Raw genomic sequence first — 26769 nt, forward strand, 5'->3', positions numbered from 1 at the left:
GGAGAAAAAAAAATGTAAGTAACTTTCCCAGAAACACAAATCATTTGAATGGCAAAGGGACTATTTGAATCCACTGTTCCCAAACAAAAATTAAATATGCCTAAGTTAGCAATTTACCAGTTGTGTGACCTTGAGCACATAACTCAATCACTTTGTGTTTCACTTTTTTCCCTATGGAAATTGGGGTTATTAATAGCACAACATTGTTGGGAAAGGGTCTGACACAAGAGTTGGTGTTCAGCAAATATAGAATGAATAAATGATTAAATGAGATAATACTTTTACTAGTGCTTGGCCCATGGTAGATAGTAAACGTTATTTTCTTTTTATTTTAAAGTTTTGTCTGAGCTACCTGCCACTGAATCCATCCCAAATGCAGGGACACTTTTGCATCCTTTTAAAAGCCATGAGAGCATCTGAATGATTTTAACTTGCCAATAGCAGGATAACCACTGATCTGTAGGTACAGATGTACCGGGGGGTGGGGGAGTACAGTCTTACAGCACCTTACTGTGCTTTCTGTTCTCCATGTGTTTTTTGCCTCAATAGCTGTTCCAAGTTATTTTCCACTGCGGACCCATTTACAGTCTTCTGGCCTACCTCGGTTAAGCAATGAAACAGAACCAACAGACAATTTCCCTGAAGGGGGTCCTTCTTTCCTGGATCTTCACCAGTGATTCTGTTTATTTCTGTCTCATCCTTTTGCTCTGTTCTTGGCTCGCTTGCTTTCTGGCTGTCACACTGGATTCCTCTGAAAATAGGACCCCTCATTACTGAACTCCCTTCTTCTTAGACCCTTTACTCAAATTGTTACCTACTACTTATCCTGATGTCCTTTCTTCCCTCGAATACCTTTAGTTTAAAATGTTTTCTCTGTTTATAGCTGATGCATATCTTGTTATGGTGTCCTTGATTGCAGACACTTGCCTTCATCTAGCATGGCACAGACTCTGGCTTAGTGTCCCTTCAGCCTCATATTTGTCTAATCCACTAAGCCTAACTATTTCACAGATGTTCCCAGTGTCTTTTGTTTTACTTCTCTGTGCTTGATTCAAAGTCAAAATGAAGAAGGCATTTTATTTTTGAATGACTCTCGTCGTTTACAAATGAGGTCTCCTGCCTTCAATAGAATGATTTCTGTATATGAGCAGGTACATACAAATATGTGCACTACACACAGGGAGGCCATTTAGCTTTGAAAGGAGAGAAATAGTTCTGTGAAACTGACCGAACACATGGAGAACAGTTATATAAAATTTCAAAATGTCCACGATCAAGAATGTGCTTGAGTGGTAAAAAGTGCGGTGCAATCGTGGGAAAGGAATTGCCTGGGAAAATGAAATTGTGATGTTTGTCTTGTATCAAAACTTCTATCCAAACTTTTGAAACTCTGTTGCAAGATGTTTAGAAAGTAGCCTAAAAGTTTAAAACTGGTGTGCTCGGAAATGTCCATGAAGCTTGTGTTCAAGGACATCTCCAAACGTCTCCACCATCTACTGATTTGGTTTGAGGTATCCACTTTGCTCAGTAGCCCATGAGAAATTCCATTCGTCCACCTCACCCCCTTTGCTTTCCTGCCTCTTGAACAGCACCATTAGAGATCCATTTTGTTCTTGTTCCCGTATCTATAGTTCTGTCTCTGCTGAATATTAAGGAAAACTGTACCCTATCCTTGAAGCTCATTAAATCCTCTCTAAAATTTGACCTTAATTTGAAAATAATATATTTTCTTTGGTTATCAGTGCTGCCTTCAGTGGCTCAGTTTATTAGGAGATATACATTTAAAACAACATTCAGTGACCTTTAAAAAAAATGGGATACAAGCCAGTGCTTGCCTAATGAAAACCCCTTGTGGCCTCTGTGGTTTTATGTAAGTGATGTAAGCTTAGCTAATAGAGAATTAGTGAGTTCCAAAACTTGACTAAATGCCTTGCCTGTCACTACTTTTACGAGAATGAGATCATGTTTTCTGCTCTTTCCTATATGGGGGGAGGCAGGGAGGAGGGTGTCGAATTATATGTGATTGCTTCTTTCACCCTTCGAATTCTAAAATTTCATGAGACAGACTTTTCGAAATGAAAAGCATAGAGAAAATTCATAAAATATTACCCTGGATGCCGTAAGGGTTTTGTTAAAACTCTGGCTCAAAAATTGAGGGCCCTGTTAAGTTACAGGTATAACTGATATTCCCTGCTTAGCTGAAGTAAATAATCCGACTTCTGCCTTTTTATTTCTCTGTGTGCTCTCATCAGAATTAGAGATGGGCTGGTCCTGGACAACTGACTGTTAGTGCTCTGGAGTACCCTGTTCCACATGGTATGGTGGCTGGTGAACAATGTTTAATCTCACTAGTTACTCTTGGCCGTTTTATTGTTCTAGCCAAGTGGCTAAAGAGTGATGGAGGTGACAAAAGAGATGCTTTTTATCTTCAAAATACAGATCCCAAAATTTAAGTAACACATACTTTACTTGTTGAGAGAAAGGGACCACAGGGTTATTTTCTCATAGAGTCAAAGTCAGGGCTACTGTTGTTTTCTGCCGTGTGGTAAAAGCTGAGTTTTAATGATTTCAGAATGAGGGCCAGTGTTTTTCAAGGGGTAAACCTAATAAAAAATGAGAAAAATTTTAAAGAGAGACTTGGACTGAAATTCAGTAATGCAACTCTTAAGCAGTCTATTTAAGCATTGATTTTGGTTTAGATGGTGAGTTTTTTCTACCTCACCCCCCCCACCCCCAAATGTAAGCTCTATGAAAGCAGGGATTTTGTCTTTTCTCACTGATGTATTCCCAACTCCTAGACAGTACGTCTTGCAAACTAGGCACCCAATAAGTACTTGCTAAGTGGACATATGGGTGGATGGATGGATTGGGTGGATATGGACTTTACCTAACAAACAACAGCTTTGTTCTGCTGGAAAATCAAAACTGATTGGTGAGGATAAGTAGCAAAAAAGTTGGTCTAAGGCAGTAATTTTTAACCAGAGAAGATTTTGCCCTTCAGCGCCATTTGGCAGTTATCTGGAGACATTTTTGGTTGTCACAACTGAAGAATTGCGGTGGTACTGTTAGCATCTAGTTGGTAGAGGCTGGAGATCCTGCTAAATGTTCTATCATGTGCAGGACAGTCCCCTGCAACAAAGTATTATCTGGTCTAAAATGTCGATGTCTTGGTTTGGAAACCCTGGTTTTAAAGATTTACTATGTATTCCACTATGTTTTCCAGATCATAATCCTTATAAAATATATCCTTATCAAATAGATTTGAGAGTGCTTAAGAATTGGCAGTGGTGCTTGTTAAAATTTTGACATCTTGCCTCCATGCCTATGTATTCTGAATTATGGCTAATAATGCTTCTTGCTTTGAAGTTGAAATTTCTTATATCAATGTGGATTTATCAGGTACATATATTTTGATTCATGTTTGCAGATTACATCTATTTTAAGTCTTTGCTTTCAACCTTCCTATATCCTTAGGTTTTGGATATATTTCTTATAAATAGTATATGACTCTTCATTTCTTATAAATAGTATATGACTCTTCATTTAAGTTCAGTGTGATAACCTTTGTCTTTAAATTGCAGCATATAGTTCATCTAAATTTATTGTAGTTGCTGATTTATTTGGGGCTAGCTCAGTATCTCTCTGTTATTTGTAATTTGTTCCACTAACTCTGTGTTCCTTTTTCTCTCGTCTCTTCTTTTGATATGATTGGAGATTTTTGTGATTCCATTTTTAAAAATCTTTGTAAGTCATTTTTATATAGTTTTGTTATTCTTTTAATTTCCTACCTTAAAATTTAAAAAAATCCTACTTTATGAAAGTGTATTATTAATTCTTAAACCCTACTCTTAGTGTAAAAACTTTATAACACTTTAACTCTATTTGTTGACCTCCATTCTTAGATATTTTGTGTGTATTATAATTTTGTATTTTAAATAAAATTATATTTTAAATATAATTTTATTTTTTAAAAGGTTTTATTATTTTGCACAGATAGTATTCATTTAGATTTATCTGCAGTTTTCGCATTCTTGTTGTTACTAATTTCTTCCGATATCTCCAGTCTTCCTTTTTGGGTTCTATATTTGTTTCCAGCTCAAATCACATTTTTTAGTTCTCCCTGAGAACGAATCTACCTGTGGTTCAGTTTCACAGTTTTTGTTTGAGTTAAACCATCTTTCTTTTAACTTTATTCTTGAAGAATAAATTTAACCGGGTATAGAATTTTAAATTGACAGTATTATATTTCACTACTTTCAAAACTTTGTTCCATTGTCTTCTAGCTTCCATTGTTGCTGTTGAGAGGTCTGGGAGAAGTGCAGCTGTTGCTTCTCCTTAGGTAACCTGTTTTTCTTTTCCTGGCAGCTTTAAACATTTCCTCATTGTCTTTCATATTCTGCATTTCAAATATGATGTGTTAGATGTAAACTTCATTTTATTTATCCCACCTGGAATTTATTGGGCTTCTTAGATATGTAAATTAGTGTATTTAATTGTTTTTTGAAAAATTCTTAGTCATTGTCTTTTTCAGTATTGCTTCTGCCTCCCCTTCTTTTGCAACTCTAATTTCCTGTATGTTACATCTTCTCACTGTATCTCTTTTTTGTCTTACCCTTTATCCCCTACTGTTTTCTCTCCTTTTGTCTCTCTGTCCTTCATTCTAGATATTTCCTCCCAATATATTTTACAATGTAATAATTTACTCTGTGACTGTGCCTAATGTACTTTTAAACCCATCCATTAGGTTATTTCTTTAAGTTTTATTCAGTGGTACAATTTTTGGTTGGTTCTTTTTCAAATCTACCATGTTACTTTTTGGGGGTGGGGGGCTTAAATTACATGGGGCTTGAATTCACAACCCTGAGATAAAGACCTGAGCTGAGATCAAGAGTTGGATGCTTAACTGAGCCACCCAGGTGCTCCTACCATGTTACTTTTTATGTTTTTCAGTAATCTACTGAACAGTTTAAGCTTGGTTTTTATTTCCTGGAACATGTTAAGTGTAGTTATTTTAATGTCTGAGCCTGATAAATTCAATATTGGGAAGTACTTTTGGGTTGATTTCAGTTGTCTGTTGTTTGTGCTGTTTAATTTACCTGTATCAGTCAGAGTTCTCCAGAGAAATGCTATTCAACCCAGTGCACCATCTTTTTTTCTTATGCACTTAGTAATATATAGATATAGATGAATATTCTATGTATATATATGTACATATATATGTCTATATATATCGAACATATGTATTTATTGAAGTATAGTTGACACACAATATTATATTAGTTGTAGGTGTACAACATAGTGATATTTTAACTGTATAATGCTTGGTTATATTTTATTGTATCCAGGACATTGTATTTGAAAAATGATTTTTGAAAATAACTTGAGGCCTCAGATGAGACATTTTTATTTTCTTCTGGCATTTTGACACTGGTGTAATGGCATCTCTTTAGTACAATGGAAACAAGAATGTGGTGCCCCTTTAGTCTAGTTTCAATGCTTAAGAGTTACCCAGAATAGTTAATGTTGGGCTGTATTTGTGTGGGGTGGATATTTTTTTATTTACACTTATTTCTAGGTGAACATTTCTTTCTGGTCTTGGGGAGAAAAAGTGGTTTTAAGTGTGAGACTCATTCCTTTGGATATCCATGTGCTCCTAGATCCTGTCTTGGTTTTTCTGTTGGTCTTTTTTGTTCTTTGATGCCTTGAAGATTTCTGATACATATTTATGCTTATTGAGATATTTTGTCTGAATTACCTTTTTTTTTTTTACTGTATTTGGAAATTTTTGATAGATTTCATTAAGACAGTGAGAAAACTCGAGTGACTTCATTCCAAAAAACTCATTAATATTCCTCAACAGCTAATACATTGCCTTTTCTTTAATGAACATTCACTTCTGCTTGTTTCTAGGACTCTTCAGCAGGTATCAGAATATGAAGTAGCAAAATACTCTAACTTTGACTCAATCAAACCATTCTCTTGCTGATAAACAGATACTAGATCTGGTTCTTTGGTTAAGTGGTATGTATGGTCTCCTTATTTCCTGACTTCCTGAAGAAATAGTCTTCCCTCATCTCTGCATGCCTGGTTCTTCTGTATCATTATAGGTCTCAGATCAGGTATCAACTTCTCAGGGAAGCCTTCCCTGGACACCCAGTCAAAGTAACCATCTCATTATTACCTCAATTCTTAACATTTTCTTTATGGCACTTACCACTGTTATAAATGTATGTTTATTTGTTCACCTGCTTATTGTCTGTCTTTATCCACAATCCATTCTTTTATGCCCAAGGGAATGTAAATTCCCATGGAAACAGGATGTTTGTCTGTTTATTCATTACTATGTTCTCATTTAGCACCCTGAATATATCATGCTAGTCCTTTCTGGCCTGCCGGGTCTCTGTGGATAGGTCTGCTGCCAGTCTATGTTTCTACCCTTCTAGGTTATGGACCTCTTGTTCTGAGCTGCTTTCAGGATTTTCTCTTTGTCTCTGAGATTTGTAAGCTTCAGTATTACATGTCGAAGTATTGACTTATTTTTATTGATTTTGAGGGGGGTTCTCTGTGCCTCCTGGACTTGAGTGCCTATTTGCTTCTCCATATTAAGGAAGTTCTCAGCTATAATTTGTTCCAATATACCTTCAGCCCCTCTCTTTCCTCTTATTCTGTGATCCCAATTTTTATAATATGTTTTGCTCTATCGTATCACTTATTTCTTGAATTCTTCCCTCACGATCTAGTAGTTGTTTATCTCGTTTTTTCTCAGCTTCTTTATTCTCCATCATTTTGTCTTCTATATCACTAATTCTCTCTTCTGCCTCATTTATTCTAGCAGTTAGAGCATCCGATTTTGATTGCATCTCATTAATAGCCTTTTTGATTTCGACTTGGTTAGATTTTAGTTCTTTTATTTCTCCAGGGAGGGGTTCTCTAGAGTCTTCTATGCTTTTTTCAAGCCCAGCAAGTGTCTTTATAATCGTTACTCTGAACTCTAGTTCTGACATTTTACTTATACCCATACTGATTAGGTCCCTGGCAGTCAGTACTGCCCCTTGTTCTTTTTTTTTGAGTTGAGTTTTTCCATCTTGTCTATTTTGTTGATGTGGGTGTCCTGCAAAAGCAAGGGCCCTTCGTCATGGAGCAAACCCACACACCTGGCCCAGGAGTCTGAGAAGCTGAAGGATCCTAGGAGGGTGGAGGTGTGGCAGGCCTGGCTGTTGCTGCACACCCAGGAGGTAAGCCAGCAGGTAACTCCACTACTGTGTTCTTACATGGTAAGCATTCAGTGTAAGCTTTCATCTCATGACCCTGAGATCAAGAGTCATGTGCTGTACCGACTGAGCCAGGCCAGCAGGTAACTCCACTACTGTGTTCTTACATGGTAAGCATTCAGTGTAAGCTTTCATCTCATGACCCTGAGATCAAGAGTCATGTGCTGTACCGACTGATCCAGGCCAGTGTCCCTGAGAAATTAGAGTTTGAGAATCCTCATCTTTTTCATACTTTTGAACTCTAATTTTATTTGCCACAATTTATTAGTCTTTTATCATTAACCACCCAAAGTTCTTGGAAGATAATTGAGGATATATTAAAATACAAACCAAAACAAAAATAAAAACCCAAGCCCTGGCTGAGTAGGTTTCCCAGGAGACTGCCCAAGCTCCCTATATTAAGTTACAGGGCATTTAACATTTTATTTATAGTCAGCAGTGAGGGTAGGAGGGAAGGGGGTCACTTTTCTTATTATTTATAAGACTTTTATGAGGCAAGGATCAAATAAATTTGTAGAAAACTACTCATTGTATAAATGTTAGCTTTCTCTCTCGCTTTTTTCCCGCCTGTAAGTGCCCATATGCAAAAAATTCACACTAGTGTGCAGAGACGATACAATGGCGAGATAGGTATAGTGATTAGTGACAGTAAAGACTCAAGGTTCTGGAACATGATGAGGGGGAAAAAATCAAGAAGACAACTACCCAGAGGTGTCAGGGAACTCAGCCCAGAAAGTAGTTCTTTCTTTTGTTAGTATCAAGGCAGCTTCCCTTTAGGAAGTTCTGGCATGAAAATTCCCCAGACTACATAGAGTCTGAGGATTAGGGGAAGAACCATCAGGGGTGGACAAAGGCCATCACAGGAGGGATGCTCTTCAGAGTGTGATGTATTGTTATATTGTTAGTAAGGGTTTCGTCTACCTGAGTCACAGATGCTTGTTGGAAACAGTATGATGCTAAGGAAGATACTTAAAAGTTACTATATAAGAACAAACAGTGATAACTAATATTCTTTGAAAACTATGTGTTCGGTTTTGTGTAAAGCATTTCAGAAGCATCATCTTATTTAATCCTCATTGTAGCTCTGTTCCCATTTCACAGATGAGAAAACTGAGGCTTTGGATAATGTACCTTTAGCAGAGCTGAAATTCAAACGTAGGCCACTTCAAATTCCAAATAGTCTTAATTACTGATAGTAATTTATATAAATATGCCATGCTTCATTATCATAGATTCCTGTTTGTCAAGATAGTACATTCTTTTAATTTTTGTGGAAAGCATGGTTGAGTTGAACTAGCCAGAGAAAGGATTGATCTCTGGACCCTCTACCCCTGCTGCATAGCCCCCTATGCTCCTATAGGCTCTGGCTAACTTTAGAAAATTGAAGTCAAGACCTCTGGAAATGTGCTTTTTAGGAGAACTAAAAGCATGGTTTCATTTGAAATGAGGAGTGGAGATTAGCAGTATTTCTGCAAGCTCTTGATGAAAAGGACTTTTTGTGCCTAGTAACTAGGAGGGACAATGGGTGACATCTGAAGTCTGCAAGAGGAACCTCTAACCTTACTGTTGAGGGAAAGAAAACATACTGGGGTTGGAGCATATTTTTAGATATCATGTGGCTGGCGTTCCTGGATTAAAGGGGGAACTTCAGAGAAACTGTAGGTGTGACTTTCTGGGAGGCTGGACTAAAGAGAAAGCAGAGCTATAAATCAAGGCAGTAATTCCAGACTGAAGACGCTGGGTTTGTAGAGGCCTTAAGACAGCGAAGCGGTGCAGTGTTTATCAGGGAACCCACTCACAGATGGGAGACAGCAGATGACATTGAGGAAAGCTGCGTGTGTCACTGTGGGGACACTTATGGTATTATGGTTCTTTGTTTCAGAACATTTGTCTGAACATTTTGCTTTTAATAATACAAATAATGCTGGCTGCTGTGATAATGGACTGAGCTGGCAAGTGTAAGACGTCAGAAGCCTAGTTAGTGCTTTATAGGTTACATTAGTCCTGATTCCTGTCTTTGCTTATCACTAGCAAAGCACAAGCATGGGCCCCCCACATACTATGACAGTGGTGTAAGATTGCCACCAGGATGTGAAGGCCTTAGAGATGTGATGCTAGATGTCATTACGGCTTCCTCCTCTACTTTTGTCCTAGGTTATCCCTTACATATCTAGGTGCCCCATGGGTGATCTGACCCAGACTATGAGAGAATGAATGAGGGAAGAGGGATGGAAAAAATATATAACCTATGCTTACCTGAGGGGGTATTGTTGGAAATCTAATTAATGCTAGCAATTTTTTTTAACTTTGTGTCAGGAATAACAGTTATAATTTATGCTCATGGATCAAATATACACTCTGTAAAGCAAGAACGAAATGAAGTGAAACAAACATGTAGCTTGAGTTTAATATTGCAGTGGAAGAGGCCATTTGATGAAATTATTTTACAGCACTCCCATGTAATTTTTATTCAGGTATTCAGTGTTTTGGAGTACAAGTTCCACTGAATGTCCCCTGGGGAATAATAAGTAGAGTCAGTCCAGCACTAACTGTCCTCTTATAAAAAGAACAAGAGGACTTATGCGTCTTCGGAGTAAGCCCAGGACTGCCAACCAAGCACTGTTGTCTTTCAATAAAGGCTCTGCCCCTGCCCATTTTTATAGACAAGGAAGTGGGATGGGAAGGAGATACCTAGCGGTGTGATGGTAAATGTTTGACAACTAGCTTTTTTTGTGACATCTGCCAACTTCCGTGGGTAAATACTCCCACCATAGCCTGTTTCAGGTTACCAACATGATATCACTCGAAGCCAAGTTGAACATTGATGCTGATAATTGGCTTTCCTGATCTGGTACCAGTCAGCAAATCAATGGCAGCAACCTTGGCACCATTGGTATAGAATTTTAAGAGATTATGTGTCTTTGTTTTGTGTCAGAGATTCTTAGTATATTAGCTTTGCTATTTACAATCTGTCTATTCTTGGGTAGATATCCTTCAACTCCCTTAGTCTCATTTCCTTACTATTAATTCATTTATTAAATATATATATATTTACATATCTTTTGTATGCTAGGAACTATTGTTCTAGACATTCTGGATACAGAACTGAATACAATAAATAAATTCTGTACCCTCTTGAGTCTTATATTCTAGAGGGAAAGACATAATAAGCAAGAACACAAAAAATATAATTTCAGTAGTTTTTTGGTACACTGCTTTATTCTCAGTGCTTGCACCATTGCAAAAATGAATCAGCATAAAGGAGGGTCTGCTACTCTAAGTGCAGCTAACGTGTGATCAGAGAGACTAGAATGCTATGAAAGAACCCATGTGGCAGGTGCTGTTGGGAAGTTGATTGAAGGCTCCATCTCAAACCTTCTTCTCATGAACTGCTTTTGGGGGAGTGGCCATGTGTCACTGTTCTGGCCAGAGAAAAATAAATGGAAATCTTTTGGGTGGAGTTTCTGGAAAAGCTTTTATTATTATTATTTTATTGTTAACTAATGTTAATAGTTGTCAGTAGACACTTCTTCAAATCTTCCAACACTCATATTTGAAAACAGAAAGCAGCACAATGCTTAGAAAAAATCTAGCATTTTATAAAGTATTATTCTTTTTGTCTACACACTTCAGTGTACAAGCAAATTGTTCAAGCTTCAGTTGATCGAGTTTTCTAAAACAGGAACATGTGAACATGTATGTGTGAACATGTGTAATAAAAAAATAAATGAAAGTGGTGAATGCTCTAAGCAGCCTAACCAAGAGAGGATATATGGAAAAAAGGATTTGGGTTTTATGTTCTTATAGCTGAACCAGTGTTTCTTAACCTTTTTTCATTATTGTCCCCCTTCTGCCAGAAGGTTTTTAGACATTTTCCCCCTAAAAACTTGTCCCCCACCTCATTACATTTTAGCACTGGAGAGCAACTGTATATGTGTTTGTATTGTCAAGTAAGATTGAGTTTGGAGGGCCACAAGCCATTGTAATAATATCTGGGATTGTTTTGCCTCCCCCATAAACCAATTTTCACCTTCTTGGGATCATATAAGCCCTCATTATTGAAATGCATGAGCCAAACAAGCACAGAACTTGAAAAAATATTTCTTACATTCTTACTTTCATACCTCATGGGCCAGATATGTGGGAGAGTTTTCAAACTTCTGAGAGAATCTTAGAACCAGCACAGATGTTGAGATAGCTTTCTTGAAATCCTTGAAATACTTTAGTCTTGGGAAAATTTTATCGACTTTGGGAAGCTGTGTTTTCAGTACAGAAACTCTGTATCCTGTTGCTGCCATTCCCAAACGCATCTTCTGAAAGTTTGAGGATCAGAAATCAGAATTAGGGTGATGTAAGTTTAATAATTTTGGAAAAAAATTTGGGAATTTCTTTGTGGATGATTTGGAAAATAGAGATAAACAAAAAGAAGAAAAACAAAATTACCCACAATCTAAGCATGCTGGGGCTGGGGGAGGTGGGAATGCTCATACCATTAACATGTTGGTTTATTTTTTTCCTATTCTTCCAGGTTTTCTTAAGGTCTGTGAATGCTTGTGTAAATGTGCACATATAGATTTTTATTAAAAAATAGAATATTTATACATGCTAATGTGTTAGTATTTTTAGTATTAGTCATACATATTAGTGTATTATTCATACATATATGTTTTATAATATGCCTTTTCAACTTGTATTGTAAACATTTCCCCATTGCTTGAAGTATTTTCCTACCTTTCTATTTCTTTCTTCTTCTTCCCTGCCCCCCATTGGGTATCTAGATTTATTGTGGAAATTTGACTTAATCATTGAATACTTTTATCTTGGCCCAGTTTGTGCTAACTTTTTTTTTTTTAATTATAGTTGACATTAGTTTCAGGTGTACAATGTTACATTAGTTTCAGGTATATGACATAGTGATTCAACTCTACCTCTCCATTTCTAATGGGTGGATGCATCATATTGACATTGTTTATATTTAAGCAGTCTCCTATTTTTTGACAGGTAGGAGATTTCAAACTTCTTGCCACAATTAAAATGCTTCAATGAATGTCATTGTAACTAATCGTTGTATATACCATTAATCACTCCCTTAGGCAAGATTCACTGAAATGTAATTGCTAGATCCAAATTATGCATACTTTTACTGCTTTGATAAATGTTGTCAAATTTTGTTTCAGAAAGCTCAACATTTCCAGGTTTTAAAATTGGTTCTTATTCTTGCTTTACCTAGGCAGTACTTCACATATCTCTTTGAAAATATTAATTATACTAATTACTTTAGAGTCCTGTCATATTAGCTCTATTTCTTCTGATATAAGTTCTTGCCTCTATTATTTCTAATGGTATTGACACTTAATGATTTTCAGGTAATTCTATTTTTAAACTTTCATCTTATTTTTGAATTTGGGACACTTGAGATTTCCTGGAAGTTGGCAGCTGTCCTTGCAGTTCACTTGATGGGAAAAGATAAAGTTCTTACAGGACTTTGTATTGCTCAGTGACAGTAGAGAAACGGTTGAGAATATTCCAGCAGGTATAATGCATTCTGATAGCTGCTCATCGTTTCCTAGTGTTGCCAGACACTCAGGGTTCCTCTCACCTTTCTCTATGCAAAGCACTGCTCTTATTAGGCTATAGGTGTCTGGGATTCAGGGAAAGGAGGTATGAAAGAGGGAGGTGGAGTGTGGCTATGGGATAAGAATGGGTGGGTAGTATTTGCCAGCTTCTTAGTATGGTAATCCTCCTGTCTGTTGTTTCACTACCTGTTCTTTTCTGGACACCTCTGCTACCTCTGTGTATTGAGTTCCCTCTGGTCCATTTTTCGTGTGTGTATGAATTTCCCCCAGAGCTTCCATAGTTTCCTGAGTTGATATTTCTTTCTTCAAATGATAACCATCTACACATAGTTTCTCTTCTTGTGAGAATTTCTCTTCCTGTTTTTACGTGGCTATTTATTTTTTACTTTAAAAGGTATCTTTGTATCATTGCTAGGATTTGTCATGGGGGGAGGGATATTGCTGACTGTGCTTAGTTTTACCATCTTGAAACTAGCAGTACTTATTTCAGTTTGCTAATACATTTGAAGCATGCAAAAATGCCTTTACCCTTGTCTGGTAGCACTTAAATGAAGCTAAGTATTGGGGAAGAAAAAGGAAGACAAAATAATGGCTGATCTGAACAAGCCAGAAAAACAATAAATGTTACTTGCCTATTTTAGACGATAGGCTATATGTTGGTGTAGTACCTAATTTTTCTAGAATGCTTTAAAGTTTATCATGTACTTTATACTTCCTCATTGACCTTCACAACTAGTGAGATAGATATTGTTATATTTATACATGATGAATAGGCTCAGATACTTTAAATGACTTGTACAAAGAGGTAGTGTGGAGGAAATGGATTTGATCCCTGTCCCCAGCCTTTAAGACCAATGCTTTCTCTGTTCTGCAACTAAGTGTAGATTTAGATGTATGAAAAGCTTAAAAGAAAGGGTGTTTTAGTTAAAATAACAGTGACTTAAGAGAAGGTAAAGAAAAGCATTTAAGAATTATTGAAACATTGATATCTAATTTGAATAAAGAAGAACAAAGATATATGGAGTGGAATTAAAGGTGTTTTACCTTTGAGAAGCTTAATTTAAAACCACATTGGGGCTTGCGTGGAAACCAAGGCAGAAGCTAAAAACTGGCATTCTTTCTGCAGTTCTCATCATGAATCTGGCCACTAAAATTTTAATTTCCTGTCAGAATAAAAAAAATGGAAGACCGAAGATCTCACAATTGGTTTTCAAACCATAAACAGCTTTCACAAAATCTTTGAATATCTTTCTTCTGGTTCACTACTCTGAATTGTTGCCTGGTCTGAATAAATTTTAAGATGAAATTCTTCAGTTTAAATTGTAGACTATCCCAGGGCAGAGATTGGGAACTTTGATTTCTTTGTTATTCCCCAAGGAAAGTACCTATAGTTTGGTTACTGCCGATGACAGCTTTGTATTTGTAACCAGGTCTGTGAGGTTTAGAAATATGGATGAAAGAATGTTGCTAGGTATATGGCTTCCCTATCCAGTGGAGAGGTACTGATTACATAATTTGCTTTCAAAAGCCTGAAACTGCTTCTAAAGAATGAGTGTTTGAAAGTCTTAGCTAGATTGAGAGAAGGGAGAAGTAAATTTTTATGTTTTGCAAAGAAGGATTCGCAAAAAAGCAGCCAAAAAAGTTAGTTGGAGTAATTCAGAAACAGTGTAGAGAATTGTTTATATGCTGAAGGTGGGACAAGAGAATTCTATGACACGTTGAAATTGGTGTGCATGTTTTCTTTTGGCTCTTCGGTTGAAACATAAATAGAATTTAACTAAAGTTACATAGAGACGAGAAAGGAGAATCTTATGGCGATTCAAGCAGGAGCTACCAGGTAGAGCTCAGAGGTACTGGAGTGGGTGTTCTCAGGTCAGGTTGCTCCTGGGATCATCAGCAGCATGAACATGAGCTGTTAGGTCATCACACTTGTTGGTATAATGTTGATATGTTGTTATAATGTAGCCACATTCCAAATGTTGCTCTGCTTATACCTTGTTTCTGGTCTCCTCTAAGTTCAGCATACCCATAACTTACTATGGAGTTTCCAGCAACTTGACATAATAGCTGTTCTATTCCAGCTTCCAGAACTCAGTTGCAAATTATTTCCGTGTTTCTTGGTTTAAATTCCCAAAAGTGTATAGGATTAGGCAAGCCTGTTGAATTGCATATGATTGGATCAGTCCTATGATCAGCTTTCTTTGGCTCAGGAGTCAAGCCCCTATTCAAGTGTCCAAGTAGTAGAATCATACCATGTAAAATCTGTAGGTGGCAGGGTCCCTGGGTAGTGGTGGAAGGTGGGGGTTGGAGCATCATCATCAGAGTAGGAAAAGTTTGGTGGTCCTAGAGCTGAAATTTAAACAAGGCAATTTGATTACCAAGTCTGTCTTCCTAAACCCTTACATGTTATATACTAAGTCTTGCACTAGGAACTGGGGATATAATGGTGAGGAACCAGGTGGGGTTTCTGCTCTCTCAGAGCTGTGGGAGAGTGAGAAAACATATTAATCAAGTAATTAACATTATGAATATATAATTACAAACTGAAAACAGTACACTAAAAGAAATAACCACTGATCTATGAGAGAGAGCAGTAGTCAACAGGTAGGTTAGGGAAGGCCTTCAGGAGGAAGTGGCATGAGCTGAGAGCTGAAGAATAAGTAGGAATCAATTAGGTGAAAGGAAAAGACACATTTCAGACAGAGTGAACAGCATGTGGAAAGGGCTTGGGAAAGAACATGGATGTTCAGGGAACTGGAAATATTTTAGTGTGGCTGGAGCTCAGAGATTGGATGGGAGGAGGCCATGGCCAAAGAATATAGGGTATGTGGTAAGGATTTTGATCTTTATTTGAAGGGCAACACAAATTTCAAAGGATTTTAGGCAGAGGGTGACATAATCAGATTTATCTTCTGAAAAGATCATTTTGTCTGAAGTATGGAGGACATATTGAAGTAGACCAGAGGAAATGTTGGGTGTACTTCAGGTAGACTCTTGCTGAAGCCAAGTAAAAAATTACGGTAACTTGGTCTAAGGTGGTAGCAGTAGGAGTGAAAAGACTTGAACAGATTCAAGAGACATTTAAGAGGTAAATTTAGAAATGGTGTTGGGCTAGTAAGCTTTATATGGTCTAGGATAGAAAATGCTGGAAAAAGGCCAACCTTAGGAGAGCAGTCCATGAGTTCAATCTTGGACACGGTGAGTTTGACTTGTATTTAAGACATGAAAGTAAAGATTTTGAGTAAGCAGTTGGCTATCGGGTGTGGAATCAGAGTCATTGGCATAGAGATTTAATTGAAATTGTGAATGTGGATAAAATTTCCTAGGGAAAAGAAAATAAAGTGAAAAGAGAATGTGGTGGGCTCTGTGGAGAACTATTTCATGGTTGGGCAAAGAATGATAGGCCAGCAAAGAGAAAGCAGAGTTAATGTTGGCTAGCATGCTGAGTAGAGAAGAATTTCTGGCAGCCCCTGACGGCATTTTGGAAGTTGGTAACTGTAATTCCTGTCTACCCTGCAGTGTGACTCTGCAAATGGGACTTATTTGCTTGAGTGCAGAGACAGGGAAAACTGATGGCAGGGATGACCCAGGGTTAGGTTGTCTTAAACACAGGTAGTGAAAAAACAGACGGCCAGAGGATTCAGTTATGTCATATAATTCACCAGACATTTTTTTTTTTAATATAGGAGAAGCTTTTAAAATTTGAAGTAATTCTGAGAAACACATTTTGTGTATAAATATTTGTTTCTATTTCAAATATTTATTTCGGGTGAATTCCTTCAAGTAGAATTAACAAAGAGAAAAACAGGCTTTTTGATGACATTGCAAGTTTATTTATAAGCAGTTTGCCCTAATCTTGTTTACACTGGGCAGTGGGTGTTCCAATGTTTATTTTTATTTAAATTTTTTTTCTTTAGATGTTTCTAAGAAGCTACTTTATTTATTTATTTATTTTTACTGAAGTATAATTAACGTACAATGTTATCCTAGTTACAGGGGTACGGTATAATGATTCAGCATTTCTATACATTACTCCTTGCTCATCACCTTAAGTGTACTCTTAATCCCCTTTATCTATTTCACCCATCTCCTCACCTCCTAATCTTTATTTTTTGCATTTGACAGGTAAAATAAGTATATTCCCCAAATTCTTGGTTTTTGTTACTCTCTTTCAACTGCTTCCTATCTTGAGGAATTTTCTTTGGTTAAGGTAATTAGCTCATACATGTGAGAATGCCTTTCCATTGTTTGCACATTAACGAAAACTTGATTGGATTTCGAATCCATGGGTCATCAGCATTTTCCCTCTCAAATGGCTAAATGTAAGATTCCATTTTATTCTGAATTTTAATGGTATGGACAAACCTGAGAGCAGAGTGCTAAAAAGTGGGAAGTGCAAAGATATGAGGTGAAGAATGTGTAGAAAGAAAGCCAATGTTTCCAGAGTGGAGAGAGGAATAGAGAAAGTGAAAGAGTGAAAGCTAGGGGTCAAAGATGGAGTCGAAAATAGCGCAGGGTCCAGTCATAAGAGTCCTATAGGCCAGTGTGAAGATTTTGCTTTGCATTTCATCTTGAGTGAGATGAGAACCACTGGATGGTTTTGAGCCAGGGAATGATATAATCTAATTTACATTGTAAGGAGATCACACTGTTGGGGATGGAGCCCTCATGGCCTATGGAAACAATGGCCTCTTCCCCTGCTAGTCCTCAGGTGGTTTGAGGACAGAAGTGGGGCCCAAAGCAGGTATGGAATGGGGATTGTGAGGAGATACAAACAAGCCCTTGTAGACCAATTGTTCTTTTTACAGTGATGTTTTAAATCAAGAGGCTTGAAGAGGACGCAGAAGCCACTGTCCCATCAGGTTAAGGCCCATGTATGGGGATTTGGCCACTTCTCCCTGGCCAGAATTGAGGAAGGGGTGTGTGCGTGTGTGTGTGTGTGTGTGTGTGCGCGCGCGCGCTTAGAGCTGGGGAGTTTAGTAATCTCCTTCCCTCTAGTTTTCTCTTGGCCTCCCCTCTTCAACTCCTTCTGAGGGTCTTCTCTAGGGACAAGTATCCAGCAGATACTGAAGGATCCTGACTTTAGGTCACTTTATGCCTAATTTCACTCCCACTCATACAGGGTGTGTGAGAGAAGGGTTCCTAGAATAGAATTTTTGGCTTTCTTTGTTCAAATGGTATCATCAGCCTACTCATTATACAATTCTGATTAGATATGAAGTTTATCATATATTCTCTTAAATTTCTCATTGGTCACAAATCTTATTTCTGTCCTTTTTAGAATTGTTCATATGTTTTTTTGAATGCCATAGCCCCACACTTAAAATCTTATCCTCTTTACAGGTTGGGCCTTAGCTTATTTATTAATTCTAATTCTTGCTAACGGGTACCCCATGACCCGAAGAGCCCATGGTAATTTGCTGTTAGCCTGCTTATGAGTTCTATTTTAGTCAGTATGAAATCTCAGCCTCCTTTTTCCTTGTTTACTTTAACAATGTTCTTGCTAAACCAGACCCTTATGATCTTCCTTTATTACTTTAGTCTGAAGCAACAGAAGGACTTGCTGAATTTATACATTGTTCCTGAGCCCTGGGGTTTTGGCAGAACAGTTACACACCTCTGGAGAAGAAGGCTTTTGAAAATTTTGAGTTCTTAGGGAGAGCTGTGTGTGTCTGGGGTTTCTGAGAAGACATTTGTTAATTTACCAGTTATTTACTGGGCATCAGTTGTGTCCCAGGTACTGAATTTAGAGGTTGCATTACATAGGCACTTAAGATGTGGTTCTTAAAGATACCAAAGCCTGATAGATGAAGATAGACTTTTCAACAATGATTGTTTCATCGTATTAAAGATGGTATGATTTATATATAAGGCCCAAGGAGTAGACATGGAAACATTTGGTAGAAGCCAAAGAAACTTGGGTGGGTAATATTTTCATTTTGAAGAAGAGGTGATCCAGGAGTGGGGTGAGTAGAAGGCTCACAGCATGAGTAATAACTGTGAGGTAAGTCACAGGCCTCTTGTGAGACCCCTAAGTAACTTAGGATGACTGGCGTATAAGGGTGAAGGTTGGGCTTACCAGGATATAGGGTTGGTGAAACTGGCCAAGAAAAGCCAATTATGACATACTAGGGCTTTTGACGTGGACAAAAGAGAACATTGAAAATTGTTGAGCAGGATTGTATTATGATCAGATTCTCATTTTAAAAGACAGCTTTGGCAGCAGATGTTTGCACGGAGACTAATTCGAGTACTATTGTAATAAATCATATAAGGTGAGGGCATTAATCAAGGCAGAGGGTTAGTGGCTGGGGTTGGGATAGGAGGAGATTCTGCAGAGGTAGTGAGGAGGTGGGTGGGAGAGCGGGATGGAAATAAAGGATAGATTCCAGGGACGCCTGGGTGGCACAGTCGGTTGAGCATCCAACTCTTGGTTTCGGCTGAGGTCATGATCTCAGGGTGGTGAGACTGAGCCCCGTGTTGGGCTCTGCACTGCACATGGAGCCTGCTTATGTTTCTCTCTCTCCCTCTCCCTCTGCCCCTGCTCACGCTCTTTCTCTCTCTCAAATAAATAAGTAAATCTTAAAAAAAAAATAAAAGGATAGATTCCAGAAATTTTAAGAAGGTAGAATTGACAGAGCATGGAGGCAGATTTGATGTGGGTGATGAGGAAAAAGAAGGAGGAAGATGTGGAGGAAACATGACTTTAGCTTCAAATGTTGGAATTTATGGTGACTGTGGGACTTCCAGCAGGACATGTTCCATAGATAGCCAGATACTTGAGAGCATTACCCAGGAAGTTTGTTTGTAAAGGTGGTCGGACTTCAGCACAAAGTTCCTCTAATCCTTAATTTTAATAAGCTTTCCCAGTCTGCACTTCAGCAAACCGCCTCCACATTCGTGTTTGGATCTTGCCATCATTTTCACCTGCTCTGAGTTGGAAGAATGAAAGTCTAATATGGCACTTTGAGCACTGGTTCCTCCTGTTTTCCAGTTCCTTATTGCTTTACAGCAGCATTTTTTCTTTCAGGTCATTGACACTTCACATCCTTTTATTTCTCCTTTTATTCCTGGTCCATTGAAATTTTGTACTATTATTTCTTTTTCTATCCAGTTTAGACCATAAAGCCCCAAAACATTTACTTTTTAATACATGCAGTGTGTTGGTCCCTTGCTTTCTGACTCTCAGTGTTGGATCTGGGCTGCTGGGTGCTAAACAGAAGCACACACTAGGTAGACAGGGTTCACCACAAATGTGTAGATTCTGGTGTTCCATCAGCACCTCGGTAAAATATTTTTGCTTGTCCCTGGCCAGGTTTGTCTTCAGAAAACTGTAGCACATTCTAAACTTTCACCACCTTCTTTCTGCCTCCTTCCACAGTGAGACCTTGCTTCACAACTCAGTTGACAGATGGTCTTACTCTATTTTAGATACAAAATTGAAGGGATCATGTCTGACTCCTTCAATGATCCAAGCCCACACCTTCAAACGCATCCCTGCCTGCATTTATACTTCCTTTCTTCTGGCCACAGAAGAGGAAATAATTCAAAGATGTTAGTATTCAAAGGTCGTTCTGTGTTCACCTGATCATTTCAATTTCGGTTATCCTTTTATCCCCTTTATATCAGTCTCTGTGTTGGCACTTACCTTCTACGTGCTCAAGTGATCTTCATCTTAAAAAAATAAAGCCCCTCATTTGAACCTTCATTTCCCTATAGCTGCGAATCCCCTCTCCAGATACAACAGATGAGTGAATGTTTATGATTTTTTTTGCCTCTATATCAGTTTTCCAACTTCAACACTGTTTTGGGCCTGATAATTCTTTGTGGGGGCTGTCCTGTCCATTGTAGGAAGTTTAGCAGTATCCCTGCTCTTTACTACTCAGACGCCATTAATACTCCGCTGTCCCCAGTTATGACAAGCAGAAATGTCTGTAAATTTCTATTATGGGGCAGGGGCAAAATTTTTCCAGTTGAGATAAAACTCATAACTCTTGTTTGAGTAGGCAGGTGCAGAGACTCTGAAAAGCTGTAACAACATTTTATTAAATAGAAGAGGCTGTAGCTGATTGTGCTATTGGAGTGACCACAATGGCCAAAAATAGGAAACAAGGCTGACTGGAAACCCACTAGTGCACATAGAGAGAGGGTATGAAAAAATGTTGTTCTGGGGAATATTCAGAGTGGACATCAAGAGATTGTGTGACTTCAGCTTATTGAAACTTACCTACTGCAAAACACATGCTAGTGAATTTCATTAATTAATGTCCTTTCATGAGAATAACTTCTTTCTGAAATATTTTGTGTAGCAAGTTAGCAAACCGAGTAACTCGTTACCTTGTATGATGGAAGTGTGGTGACAGGATTTGAAGGAAGAGAAGCATAACCCCTAAAGAGAGAAATGTATATGCCCTTTGGACCATGGTCACATTTGGAATGAGGTTCATATATGTCAATGATATTTACATATAGCAAGGTATTCAAGTTTGTATCTGTTTTGAAAAAGGGCTATGAATTTTGATATAAATTATGGAGTGTTCTTTAGGACAGAAAGGAAAAAATGATGGTTCCATTAAGCACAGGGAGTGCTTTGTTTGTTTCAGCACACCCAGCACTGGCTTGGGGTGAACATTGGATTCAACTATCTAGGTTGCTTCCTGATGGTAGACAACATAGGAAACTGCCTTAGGAAAGTCAGAATGTCTGTTGTGGGACTAGGAGGCAAGGTGATTCCAACGTGGCCTTGAGCTCTGTATTTTATTTCAAAATGTTGTCTATGTTGTAGAAATTTCCTGAGACTTTTGAGACCTTGTGACATGATGCCCTGGAAAGATGTTTTAAATCAATTATTTTAATTTGTTGAATGCTTGCTGTGTATCAAACCCTAAGCTGAAATCAGGGAAATATCTAATTCTCCCATAAGTGTGATGATACCAGCTCTTCCTGTCTCACAGGAACCAATTTTCCACGTCTCTTCCCAGCTCTGTGTTTGGTGACTGCAATCAGCTATGGTAGCAGTATTTACACCAACGAATCAAAACGTGCCACAATTCAGGGCTTTTTGAAATTTTTTATTTCCAGAGAACTGTTTTACCAGCACACCACTGAAGATAGGTCTTCTTTTTTCCATTTCACAGCTGAAACTGAGGCTCAGAAAAGTAATCATCTAAATGAATTTGACTTTGAAAACACATGAGCTCCTGGGAAACAAAGCACACTATTAATATGAGAGAATCCCTTATTTTTCTACTAAAATGGTAGACTCAAATGGCAGACAATTGAGTTTATGTTTTCTTCATAGAAGATTAAATATCTTTGAGAAATTTGTTCTCCTTTTTTTTTATTTTCACTGTGCACAATAGGTTATAGTGAGAACATTTTTATTTTCTTTTGTTTCTCTTACCTTTCTCACTGAACGTGAATGGATCATGGTTCACAGTCTTTGCGAGCTGGATTTTAGTGTATATTAGAATGTTATTTTCATCATACTTGGTTTTCTAACAAGTACATTATTTCCAAAATGTTCCCTGCATTTGATTAATAAACTAACCCTTATTCTGTTACTAATCAGCCCTATTATCCTGAACAAGTTTTCACAGTTGTCTAGGATGGGGGGTGCCACCAGGGACCTCTAAGGTCATTGCCATCCATGCCAGCATGAAGACTCTCATGCTTTTAACAACTAGGCTATGTCCTACTGTTAAAATGCTAACATGGGATGGAAGTCCTAAATAAAGTAAGATGTAGCCTCAAAAGTGAAGTTTGTTATTTTATCATGCAATGCAGTTTTTATTTTGTTTTGAAAGTTTCAGAATCTGAAGCTGAAGGAATTCTACTGTGAAGCAAACCCACTCTTCCTGAAGCAGCCTGTTAATGCTGTGCAACAGGAGGACGCCTGGAGTCTACAGGTGAAGCCTTATGTCATTTACACAGGTGTTTAAGCAAAAGCCACGATTTAAGTTCTGAAGAGTTTTCTTTAAAGCAATCTTGCAAGCCAGCAAAGGATCACTGCAATCCTAGTCCATTGGCAGTGTGGATCCTAGACATAATCTCGTTGACTTGCTTACAGAATCCAATGTAATCCTGATTTCCAGAGTGACCATGCAGTCAAATCCATGTGTAACTTTTGATTCCACCAAAACTTAACTACTAATAGCCTGCTGTTGCTGAAAGCCTTACCAATAACATAAATAGTTGATTAATATATTAACACAAAGCAGGTATTATGTACAATAGTCTTACAATAAAGTAAGTTGGGGAGAAAAGAAAATGTTAAGAAAATCATAAAGAAGAAAAAAATAGATGTACAACACTGTACTGTATGGAAAAAATTCATTATCCTTGAAAACCAAAGGGGCTTAACATTGTGAGTTTTTTAAAATTTTTGTTTTGTTTTGTTTCGGCGCATTGCGTGTTTTTATAATCAGTGGGGCTTAACACCTGGAATTTTAAAAATCAGCAGCTTGGCTCTGGGAAAGCCAAAGGGTGATAGAAAACTGAGTCCCCACCCTTAAAGGGACAGCCTAACAGCCCCAGTGATACAGCATAGAAGCTGCAGTTTGAAAAACACTTGGTGTATGGGAGAGATATTTGTTTATTATCTCAGAGCTTGTGCAGGAGGGGCAGGGATCTTTGGGAGACTTCTCTAAGAACAAAAGCACTGGAAGGCTCTATTTCCCACCCACACCCCCAGCCTAGATACACAAACACTTGCAAGAACCAGCAGAGTGTGATCGCTCCACATAGCTTGCTAACAGTGTACTCCATACCCAGGCTCTTCTGCACACTCACTCCCTCCAACCCTGGCCTCCCCAGGAGTTTTCCAAATTGGCTACAGGTCCCCTCCCACAGTAGACCTGCCCAAAACTTGCTGATACTATGTGCCCTGCCCTTGCATTCCCCTGTTGAGGAGACCCCCTCCAACCTGCCCCCCCACAAGAGTCCAAAGCTATGCCACAAGCATGGCATTGTACAGGCAGCCCCAATAGGGGCCAGCACCATTCCAAAGTGACTCCTGTCCTGGGGAGAGTGGGAGATGACCACACATACCAGTTAAACTGCAGCCCCAGCAGTGGGCTGAGGACAAACATCTGGTCTAACTACAGACTTCACCCATCAATGAAAGCTCTCCCGCCCCAACACTGGGGTACAACACAGGGAGAGTGCCCTGCAGTTTGGTGCTATACAGCTCTGACAAACGCCTGGTCTGACCCAACTCAAGCCCAGGGCAGCCCCAGATTGGCCCATTAACAACAGAGAAACCAAACCCTGCCAGCAACAGGGAAAGTGAGCCATTGCTGACAACTGGACTGAGACAAGTACAGCTTAGCCACAACAGTAGGGCAGACGCAACTCACATAGGAGACACCCCTGAAACTCCAGATTGTGATGAACAGGGGACATTATACTACAGGACTTCACAGGATCTCTCCTTCATAAGGCCACTACCTGTAAGAGCAGGAGACTATAAAAAACTACTATAACTGATAAATGAATTTAGTAAACTCACATGATACAAAATCTGTATCACATGATACAGAAATCTGTTGCATTTCTATACGCTAATAACAAAACAGCGGAAAGGGAAATTAAGTAAACATTTTTATTTATAATTGCACCAAAAATAATAAAATACCTAGGAATGAACTTTACCAAAAAGGTGAAGACCTGTCCTCTGAAAACTGTAGAACATTGATGAAATAAATTGAAGATGACATAAACAAATGGAAAGAGAGTCCATGCTCAGAGATTGGGAGAATGAATATTGTTAAATTGGCCTCACTACCCAAAACAATCTACAGATTTAACGCAGTCCCTATCAAAATATCAGCAGTGTCTTTCACAGAACTAGAATAAATGATCCTAAAATTTGTATGAAACCACAAAAGACCCCAAATAGCCCAAACAATCTTAAAAAAGAACAAAACAGGAGGAATCTCAATTCCAGATCTCAAGATATACTACAAAGATGTAGTAATCAAAATGGTATGGTACTGGCACAAAAATAGACACATAGATCAGTGGAACAGAATAGAGAGCCCAGAAATAAACCCATGGTCAATTAATCTACAAGAAAAGAGGCAAGAATATAATTGGAAAAAGACAGTCTCTTTAACAAGTGGTATTGGGAGAAGTGGATAACTGCATGCAAAAGATCGAAACTGGACCATTTTCTTACACCATACGTAAAAATAAACTGAAAATGGGTTAAAGACCTAAATGTGAGACATGAGTCATAAAAGTCCTAGAGGAGAGCACAGGCAGTAATTTCTCTGACTTTTTTTCTAAATATGTCTCTTGAGTCAAGGAAACAAAAGGAAAATTGAACTATTGGGACTACATCAAAATAAAAAGCTTCTGTACAGCAAAAGAAACAATCAACGAAACAAAAACACAACCTACTAAATGGGAGAAGATATTAGCAAACAATATATCTGACAAGGGGTTAATATCCCAAAAATATAAAGAACTTATACAGCTCAACACCAAAAGAACAAATACTCCAATTAAAAATGGGCAGAAGATAGGAACAGACATTTTTCCAAAGAAGACATACAGATGGCCAAGAACAAATGAAAAAATGCTCAACATCACTAATCATCAGGGAAATGCAAACCCAAACCACAATGAGATATTCCCTCACTCCTGTCAGAATGTCTAAAATAAAAAACACAAGAAGCAACATGTGTTGGTGAGGATGTGGAGGAAAAAGAACCCTGTGCATTGTTGATGGGAATGCAAACAGGTGCAACCACTATGGAAAACAATACAGAGGTTCCTCAAAAAATTAAAAATAGAATTACAATATGATCTAGTAAGTCCACTGCTGGGTATTTACCCAAAGACTACACAAACACTAAATCAAAGACATGCGTGCACCCCTATGTTTATTGCAGCATTATTTACAATCACCAAATTATGGAAGCAGCCCAAGAGTCCATTGATAGATGAGTCCACAGTTCAAGCCCATGTTGTTCAAAAGGGTCAATTGTACTTAGTGGAAATAGTGATTTTACTTCTATTAATGATTTGGATATTTTTGAAAGTATCTCGAAGATTTTTTCTTAGGAAGGTGCCAAACTTATTATACAATTCATATTTGTATTTAAAGTAAAATTCATTTCTAGTGGATATTTGGGTAACATTGCTGATATAAACTATTTAAAAAAAATATCTGTTATGATTTTTAATTTTTTAAAGTGATCTCAGCACCCAGTGTGGGGCTCAGACTCACAACCCTAAGATCAAGAGTCATATGCTCCACCAAATAAGCCAGCCAGGTACCCCTGATTTAAACTACTTGACCTGTCAAAGAATTGTAGAGCTTTGATTTAGGCTATGCCTTCCTTAAGATTTTTAAAAACCTTTCTTCACCTCAAAGATTTATGAGCTAAAATTTAATGTTTATGACCAGATTATAACAAAATATTAACCAAAGCATACTGCACCGGTAGATGCTAAGAGTTTTTTCCGCATTATCTAATTTAATTATCTGAATTCTGTGTGATCGTATTAGAAAAAATTCCTATTTTACAAGTGTGGTATATAAGATTAGAGAATTAATAAGGACTTGGCCAGATAGGGTCACACTGCTAATAAGTTGTAGAGCTAGGATTTCTATCTATTTATCTGTCTGGCTCTAAGAATCCTTCCTCTTGATGATGTTTTAGTGCCGGTCATAAGGCTTCATAATTGTTGTTACATTTTATAATTTTTAATATTTATAAAAATATAATTTGTATATGGATGATTTAAAAATTCAAATTAGTTGATGTAAGGAAAAATAAAAATTCAGCTGAAACTGATTTTGATATATGATGGTTTAAGATAGGAATAATCTCTGACATACGTATAGTTAGCTAACAAATATTCTAACAAAATATCATATAAACTGTTCAGATGGAACAATTTATTTGTTCATA

At 37.8% G+C, this 26769-nt stretch overlaps 1 protein-coding gene across 1 annotated transcript in view; it reads left to right on the forward strand.

Moving 5' to 3' along the window:
- Positions 1 to 26769, forward strand: part of OTUD6B (OTU deubiquitinase 6B) — a 114087-nt gene that overhangs the window by 69311 nt on the left and 18007 nt on the right. The window contains exon 11 of the mRNA XM_040626053.1: positions 22654 to 22755. Coding sequence (XP_040481987.1) covers positions 22654 to 22755 — 102 coding nt within the window. The remainder of the gene's footprint in view (positions 1 to 22653; positions 22756 to 26769) is intronic.

Source organism: Ursus maritimus, unplaced genomic scaffold (genome assembly GCF_017311325.1).
Source record: "Ursus maritimus isolate PB19 unplaced genomic scaffold, ASM1731132v1 scaffold_9, whole genome shotgun sequence".
Classification (NCBI taxonomy): Eukaryota; Metazoa; Chordata; class Mammalia; order Carnivora; family Ursidae; genus Ursus; species Ursus maritimus.